The 9,121-nt window shown below is 27.7% G+C and overlaps 1 protein-coding gene across 3 annotated transcripts; it reads right to left on the bottom strand.

The window, feature by feature from the left end:
* Nucleotides 1–1,098: 1,098 nt before the first annotated feature.
* LOC149889661 (uncharacterized) lies at nt 1,099–9,121 on the bottom strand. Of its 3 annotated transcripts, XR_016451397.1 has the most exons (5): nt 9,080–9,121; nt 6,968–7,219; nt 6,720–6,856; nt 3,903–5,822; nt 1,119–1,471 (listed from the first exon to the last, which is right to left on the bottom strand). XR_016451397.1 is itself a non-coding variant. In XM_090083745.1 (4 exons), the coding sequence occupies exons 1-4, from the start codon at nt 6,972–6,974 to the stop codon at nt 1,242–1,244; spliced, it is 450 nt and encodes a 149-aa protein (XP_089939871.1). In that variant the 5' UTR covers nt 6,975–7,107; the 3' UTR covers nt 1,099–1,241. The 3 variants fall into 3 exon arrangements, 1 of the variants encoding a protein (XP_089939871.1); XM_090083745.1 differs by lacking the exon at nt 9,080–9,121 and having other exon boundaries at nt 1,099–1,471; nt 3,903–3,978; nt 6,968–7,107; XR_016451398.1 differs by lacking the exon at nt 9,080–9,121 and having other exon boundaries at nt 6,968–7,114.

Below are 9,121 nucleotides of genomic sequence, written 5' to 3'. Positions count from 1 at the left end.
GTATTTATTTTGCTAAAGTTAGTAAATTATAAGAAAAAAAAGAAATTCAACATTTCCTTTAAATACTCGACCTTTGTTTCGTTTCAGGGCGTAACTTTAAGAGAAAACATCTAACTAAATGATAAACCATTTTTAATTACTTGTGGTATTTCAGCTAAAAAAATGTTACTTTAGATATTCTGACAAATTTACAAAATTTGCTAGTGTGATTCAAAATTTAAAAGAACTAGTTATTGAAAGTTTATGTTTTCCGGAGTGACGTCCACATGTAAATTTATAAAAAGTGAAATGAATCATTCTCATACCAGAACTCTTCCTATGTATTTTAAACAATCTGAGAAAATTTTAAAGAAAAATAACAGACCAATCAAAGGATATCTCTTTTTTTTTTTTATTCAATTTGCAAAAAACTTAATGGGGAGATCGTCAGAAAGCAAAAGTAGAGTGTTATCCAAAGTGCTCCAGATTCATAAAAAGGGCCAGATCCTTCTACTAGTTCTTTATGCAAGAATCTTTTTTAATTCCTCTCAACATCCGCCTTCTAAGCTTTCGTTAATGGGTTTGTGATTTTAACATACAATATATATTGTCTGACTCTGACTTCCGTCATGAACCGCCCATTATTACATCTAAAATCTTACGAATAGGTAATGGTAAGCTATTAACACTTTTTTTTTTCTTAAATAACAATAAGTTTACTCCAATCATATTCTACAATGTTTAAATTATTTGAAATTTACTTATTCGAATATCTCAAAAAATGTTTTGATCTAGGTTTTACCACCATAATTAAAATATAAATAAGAGTTCAATATAACAACTTTCAAATCTCCAATTATACTGAAATAGCTTTGCTTTTAATTTTTTTAATAGTACGGCTCAAAGCAAAAATATTTGGTCTTAAATAATAATTCTTTTTGTGTCTGTTCAATATCATCACAAAATTTATCAAAAAATACTTCTTTTTCACTACTTTTATTCTTTCCCGATGTTATACTTCATATTTTGATGAGATTTTATGGTTTAGATCTTTTTATCCGGTGTGTTCAAAATCCTTATCTTGTAAATTTGTAAATCACTTTTAAAAACACCGCACTCTAAGAATTCAAAATTATCTAAGACAGATTTTTTACTCCATTAAATTTTCTGTTATTATAGCATTAAATATATAAAAGCATTAACTAGATACGTCATCAAAATATAAAAAAGCTTTAGAAAATATTTTTTTTTAATTTTCAATTTTATTTATTAGAAGCGATGGAAATTTTCAGCAGCTCCAATGTTTCACAACATATTTTGATAAAATGTACGTACTGTGAACGTTGATCAATTGTTAACGTGTCATCATTTAAACGATCCGTTGCCCACATAACCTGTTTTTGAATAACATTAATACAAGATCGATTTTTTATTGGTTTTTCTTCAGTCAATGAATTGTTATTACGTTGATTTACATCGACGTTTGGTAAAGCTTTTAAAAGAAAAGAAAAAAATACTTAAAAAGCGCTCATAATTATAAGCGAACTTTCAGCAACAAGCAATACTTAACAGTAACTAAGTTTTACTTTTCAGATAAGTGTTTTTTGAATTTGACATTGGAACTAGCGTTTGTAAAAATTAATTTTTCTAAATAATTCTAACAAATGCTAGTTCCGATGATTTATGATTATAAAAATACTTTTTACCAACTTTTACATTAAAGTAAACCTTTAATTGCTAGGAAGTAGGAGAACAAGGAAGAGGAGGAAGAAGAGGAAGAAGTGGAGGAAAAAGGAGAGGAAGAAGGGGAGGAAAAAGGAGAGGAAGAAGGAGGGGAGGAGGGATGATTTTAAATTCATACATTAGAGCAAACCTCTTTAAAAGGCCTAGCGTTCGCCAGGATTGCCGACTGGTTAATTTCCTAACAAACAATCACAAACTCAGTTTACTTTTTTGGGCCTTGGCAATTTTAGGTAACCTTTTTATTATAGGCTATTTTCTCAAATTTAGGACTATGAACAAAATTTGTTAAAACAAAGCTTTTTTTTACATGGTATTTCTTTCATTTTTAATCTAACGCATATTGAAGCTTGGTTTTAAAGTTAAATGAAAAGTCACCCAAAAAAATGAAATAATTTTTACTTAGACTTTTTGATTTTGCCAAACCTGTCAACCTTGAGTACATACCTTTTTTTTTGAACCTGTCAATCTTGACTATATACAGTTGGAGACAAAAAAAATAGTGACTAGTAAAATAATTATTTGTGATAATTATTTAAATTCAAGTATAAATTAGTAAATTTAAATGTAACAGTAATACATAAATTGAATAATGAAATAGGAGTAAAAAACATTCAAAACATAGTTCAAATTACTTTGGGGAAGCCCTAAATTTTATACAAGAACATATTTAGATTTCTTAAATAAAATAACATAATTGTTGTTTCTTATTAATGCATTTTTATTTGTTGCTTATTTGTTTCTAGTAATAGTATTTAAACGTAACGTTGATTTTATTGTTAATCTAATTGAATATACAAAATAACTTAAAAATTTATTTTATAAATAGAAATTATGAGTTGCAAAAAGAATTGCAGTGCAGAAAAAAGGCATTATAAAATTAAAACAAGAAGGAAAAATGTACGCATTTATTCATAAGACATTAGGGTGTTCCCCAATAATGATTAGAAATGCTTTAAAATGGAAAAATAAATAGGTAAAACAAGAGATTAAAAAAGAAAAACATGTGAGCATGAAGACAGGTTAATAAAACATCCTGCTGTTGCTGATTCTTTTGTAACTTCCCAACATATTAAAGAGAATTTAAATTTAAGTCTTTCTTTGAGAACAGTACAAAGGCGGTTAGTAAAAAGTTAATTAGTCATTAGAAGCCTAAGAAAAATTTCTTTTTTTATAAAATAAAGTATGTGGTAGCAAGACTGTGTTTTTCAAAAATCCAAATAGATTGGCCTGCTTCAAAATGGCCTAATATTTGTTTGTAACTTATTTATGGTCTGATGAGAGCAAAATTGTTTTATTTGGGTCAAGTGGATGTAGAATAAATGTAAGGAGACTACCTAACTCCTCATGCAAAACACAATACACTCTAACGTGTTGGAACAAAGAAAAATATATTAGGGCTTACTTTTCTTATTATGGCGAAAGACTGATCTATAAAATTAAATATTCTGATCCATAAATTTGTTATCTTGAAATATTACAATACACCTGTTGCCCTATGCAGAGGAGGGCATGGTACTGAAATAGGTTATTTACAAAACTATGACCCAAAGCATACCAGTTCCAGAGTGAAAAGTTAATTTGTGGAGAATAGGATTGTAGCTATGGATTGGCCTTTGCATTCACCTGATCTCAATCCAATCAAAAATGTTTGGATGGATGTAAAAGAGGCTACTTATAGTGAAAAATCAAAAAATACCAGGAATTATGGAACGGTGTCCAGATTGCTCGGAAAAGCATTCCTTTAGTACATTGTCAAAATCTGATTAACTCCATGCCAAATAGGTGCAAAGATGTAATGAAAAGCCAGGGACATGTAATTAAATATTGGTTTTTTACTATTTTCTAAGTTTTTTCATATCATTTTGATGCTAATAAAATATATTATTTACAAAATAACATTAAAAAAATCAATACTTCTATTATTTTGTCCAACCTATTGCTTATACTTACATAATTATTATAAATAAAAAGTAAAAACTAAAAATTTTCTACTAATTAGTTTATCAACATACATCTATTTAATTCATAATTCAGTATTATAATTTCATTTACAGCAATTGTTTAAAGAAAATAAGATTAATTTGTTAATTTTGATTCTACTACTATTATTTTGTCCACATCTGCATATACTTCATTTTAAATCAAACACTTGTACTGATTAAAATGAAAACTTAGATTACCTTTACTTTGGAGGTCATCTACTTCTTCACAGCCCAAACAGTATAGTTCTTGCTGTCTACTTTGCATGAGAATTGTCTTGTACCAAAAAGTTTTAAACACAAGATCAAAAATAACAACAGCAACAACAGCAACAACAATAAACAATATAAAGTTGCATTTTTAAAATAAAAGATAAAATATGACACTTCAAAAGATATCAAAAAGTAGCTGGCAAATATACTTGTTTTTTTATACCTTAATTTAATGCTAATCATATAAATTTATATAATATGAAGAAATCTCATTGCACACTGGATTTATTTGAAGAACTTTTTCTTATTTCAATTTTTTTTGGTACTGCAGACTGAAAGCCAGTACTCAAAAATCGCATGCATAAATCACATTACAGCTTAGTGATCTTTAATTATCCAATTTGAAAAGAGCTTTTTTGTGTTAATTACTAAAGATACATTAGCTGTACTCAGTATAAGGAAATATAAAGAAACTTATGTCTATGGAAATATAATGAAATTTATGTCTTATAATAAAGTTAAAACAGAAAGTTTATTTCTTTAAAAAATATCACTACAGAATACACTTTAGTTAAGAAACTTTTTTTTTTTTAATTCTGTCTATATTTGTGACTGATACTAGTATTTGATAAAGTTTAATGATTGATATAAATGACTTTAAGTAAATTAAGTTACAAAAACTTTTACAATATTTTCACAATGTTAAGCACAATAATGGAACAAAGGCATTCCCTGGCTTCACTGCTATCACACTTTCAATTGATTGAATCTTTAGGGTTAAAAATGTTGACTACAGATTTTAGAAAATCTTGACATGAGCCATATGATATTAAGACTCTAACTTTATGCACACCAAATCTTTTTACTTCAATATTATATATTATGATTTCTGATACAAATGACTGAGCAGAAAAAGGATAATATTCCAAAATTATAAAATCAGAATATATATTCTTTTTCTATACAGCTGTTCATGTTTTTTCACATAAACCTATACACAGAAATGCCATCTTTCTTAAGGAATTGTTTTTGCAGTTTAAAACTGTTCTACAATTCCTTAGAGATTCACTATCTTCAACATTTTATCAGTCTCAACTGAATTAGGATAAGTTGGTATTCTTTCAAAAGGGAAGCGCATGTTCTAAAATTACTGGTCACTAAAATAATTTTCAATTATTTACCAGAAGTTGATAATAGATATTCCTCTATATTGTTGTTTGATCCTCTTTCCATCTTATACTTTATAATACCAGCCACAACTTGATCTCCTGTAAATTGACCAGAGAATTCAGCAAACTTTACAAGGTTCTTTTTAACAGGCAGAGCCCATGCTTGTTTCTTTTAGCCATATTTATAGAATTTTAAAGCAATTAAAAAAGTTCTCAGCAATATTTATGTTGGACTTTAGATTAAAATAATGATTGTGAAAAGTTATATTCAAGACAAACACAACATAGAGCTCTTTGAGAGTTATTTAAATGTTAAATTATTAGCTTTTGAACAAAACTTTAACCTGATTTAGAATTAATCATTAACTGAAATCTTACTTGTTAAATGTTTAGTTAATAGTTTAGCTTATTTCAATCTTGAGAAAATACTTGCAAAGTAACTGGTATAGCAAAACTACCAGATTTCACATGTTTTACCTTGATTAATTAATCTTAAATTCAAGATTAATGAACAGTAAACACATATCCTTGTAGTATATTGTGGATTTTTCATTTTGCTATGCTAATGTTCTTTTATGAGCCATAAAAAAAATTCACAAAATGAAAGTCTCAGCCTTTGTGCACAGAGTATGTCAATGAAAAGATATGCATCCTTCCTGTATCACACAGTATCTAAAGCTTTCATCACCATCAAGAGATAACTCACATGACTGTTGATCATTTGAAGTTTAGCTGTTACCTTTTAAAAGAATATCTAAGATTTAAAAGAAAATCTCCCACAAACTACAATCAGTAAGGAAGCTGAGTGCTTAATCAAATACTAGCTATTAACAAAAATGAATTGTCTATAAGATGCTCTATTTCCAACCCAACAAACAAAAGAAAGTGCATTAAGTATTTCACTAAGGTATCTTATGTGACCAGATTGTACTTGAATTGCAAAAATATTTGCAATTTTATAATAAGCAAATGATCAGAAGCTTTAAACTAATTTGATGACACACATAGATACACCTCACTTCCCAACAAAAGTATAAAACACGGACAACTGACATTAAAGAAATGAAATTGTTGAAAAATATAGATTTTCATATTTATATAAAAAACACTTCGGACAGTTTGTTCTGTGGAATACATATAGAGCATAAAAATTATCATCCTTCATATCACTGTTTCTTATAAATAACAAGGGAAACTATTAGAACTTTGACAAATAATGTATTCAAAAAGTTCAACTTTGTTTTTTTCCGACTATTAAAAACTTTCTTGAAATCTATTGAAATCTAATATCATACAGTTAGTCTTTAAAACTTATAAAATGCCTTAAAACAATTAAAATACAGTATGTTTTGAATATTTTTTTACATAAAACAATTTCAATTTTAATTGTGTAAGTTAAGAGGCTCTTAAAGGACACACTGGCTATTGAGAAATAATTTTTATAATTTTAGCGTTTTTTTTTTTACTGTAGTATTCATATGTAAAGATAAGATTATATATATATATATATATATATATATATATATATATGCATAAATAGATATAAATACGTAAGCATATAAAGATACATAAACATGTATAGATGCATAACATAAATACATGAACATGTAAAACATACCAATATGTAATAACAAACCTGACATTTTGGACACACCATTCCAAGCATCTTATAACCTTTTAAAAGATATTCACCCATTAATTTGCTGATTTTATTTGACCTATCTTGTTCAATTTTCAGCCTTTTTTGCTCAATGTCAGACAACTCTGGTAAATCTAAATATGGAGTAGCTAAATCTTTTTGAAAACTACATGAAACTAAGTAATGTTAATTTGCATAAGCTTTGCAAGTAGGAGAAAAAAAAAAGAACTTTATTAATTGCTTACCAAACATTTTGTAAAGTATGAAATTCTTTTAGGAATAGCTATATTGCACCGTAATACAGAAATAGCGTTAAAAATACAAGTTAATAAAATATTTGGCTCGAAGTTACATAGCCTCGCACCACTCGACCTCGCACCACTCGACCACTCGAAAAAATATACTAAGACTGGATCAGTTGAACGAATTTCAGATTCAGAATATGAAGAAACTGGTGATGAGGAGCTGCTAATTAGCAAGTATCTTTGTAGTCTTTGCTAAATAAAAAAAGACTAGAAAGACCATTATATTAAAAAATCACCCTATTCAAACTCTAGCTAAACAAAACAAAAAGTTAGCACCAAAGCCACATAGTGTTATTGATAATTAATTATCTATTGCTAGCCTTGATTGTACCAAGGACGTATTAATAGATGGACCTTCAACGCAGTGTTATAGATCAAAGGTGCCGCCAATTAGGCCAAAACTATGAGTGTTACCGTCAATTTTCATGATACAGATATTCCGACTTCTACCCGTCAAATTTGTTTCGTAAAAACTCCCTCAGTAAACCCATTATAATTGTGCATTTACTGAAGCTTATGGTTATAAAAGACAAAAAAATTAATCAAGAATAGCTCACAAATCTGAAAAAGGTTGATTTGAGCGATGAACTTTGCTTATTAAAAATTTAACTGTGTTTAAACTTTGACGTCTAAAACTAGGCTTTTGCAAAAAGGCTGTGTATGGTTTACTAGAATGGATAGAGTAAAGTGAAACAAATTTTCCTTGTTAAATTAAAATTGCTATGATATAGTTTAAAGGTCGAATTAGATATTTTTAGTGTTCTTTTCACCCCATTCTCAGATTATGCTTCCAACTTTGAGGCTCAATCAGAGAGTATTTCTTATTTTTGTCGGAAATGTCGAATTTATTTGCCTCGCTTTTTTTTTCTCTTGAATTTGTGCTTTTGTTTTTTGAAACGTCCTAGTTATAAATTTTCTTATTTTCGATACCTAAATCGCATTTTATCTAAAGATATTATAACTAAAAGCATCTTAAAGTTCATAAAAAACTATTGATTTCAAAAGTTGGAAAGAAATATTAAATATGTATTTTTAATGAACATTTTTGATGAAGCATTTTTAAACAGTCAGTCATGTAAAGCTACTTTAACTTATAATGATCTTATTATTTTTATTATTACTGTTATTAATATAACCTCAGACAACCAAAAAGTTCATCCTGAATATTTATGCAAATCATGTTACATGGTCTTATGCAGGTTAGATTTAAAATCAAAAAAGGCTTTGAAGCTGAGAGGAATGATAAATTCTTCACTTTTTCTGAACACACAGAAACCTAATATGTATGTGACACACTCACAAGTTAGAAGAAGTAAAAAAGTACATGTGATAAGTATTCATTAATAGTTAAAAGCATTTGCATCAAAACATGATTTTGACTGTTACAATGAAAATAACAAAAATTATTTTGTAATGGTTAAAATCAATAATTATCGCCAATCAAATGGCATGTGGAGACTAATTGTTTTAAATCGTGAAGTGCCATTATCCAATAATATTAATAAATCTCTTCCAGATCTACTAATCTTCAATCTGCTAATATCATATTCTCCTTCATTTCATGCATAAACATCTGTAAATGTAATAATGACTTCCACTATCTTTTTTTCTAATCAGAAATAAAATTTCTGATTTTAAAAATTTCCGAAGCACATCAAATGAGGATGTTGGAATAATTGAAATGAAAGAAGGCAATACAGTTGAAAACTTTAAAGTTATTAGAAATAAAGATTGTTCATAAATATGTTTAGAAATCTGTTGTGATTTTAGTACCATCTACCATACTAACTTGCCTGTTATGGAATCCAGGTTAAAGAGTAACAAAAGTCAATCATCTATTACCCTTAACTAGCCATTTTTTAACTGTGCAGATAATCTTACACCAGTATATGGAATAAATGTAATAAAGGCAACTTGCATTCTTCTATATGAAAGTTCAATACAACAAATACATTACAACAATTTACAGTTTTGAATAGTTTCTAAAATCAAAATTAAGAGTTATTACAATATTTTCATAACCTGAGAGTATTTGCAAATATAAATTAATACCAGTTTAGAAGTTAAGTTCCACAACATGTGAGTATAAGCACA

The sequence above is a fragment of the Hydra viridissima genome, unplaced genomic scaffold (genome assembly GCF_058129835.1).
Source record: "Hydra viridissima isolate aposymbiotic clone 2 unplaced genomic scaffold, HvirCarnegie_v1 scaffold_4, whole genome shotgun sequence".
Classification (NCBI taxonomy): Eukaryota; Metazoa; Cnidaria; class Hydrozoa; order Anthoathecata; family Hydridae; genus Hydra; species Hydra viridissima.
The sequence above is the reverse complement of the archived record's forward strand: the minus strand, read 5'-3'. Positions and strand labels throughout refer to the sequence as shown.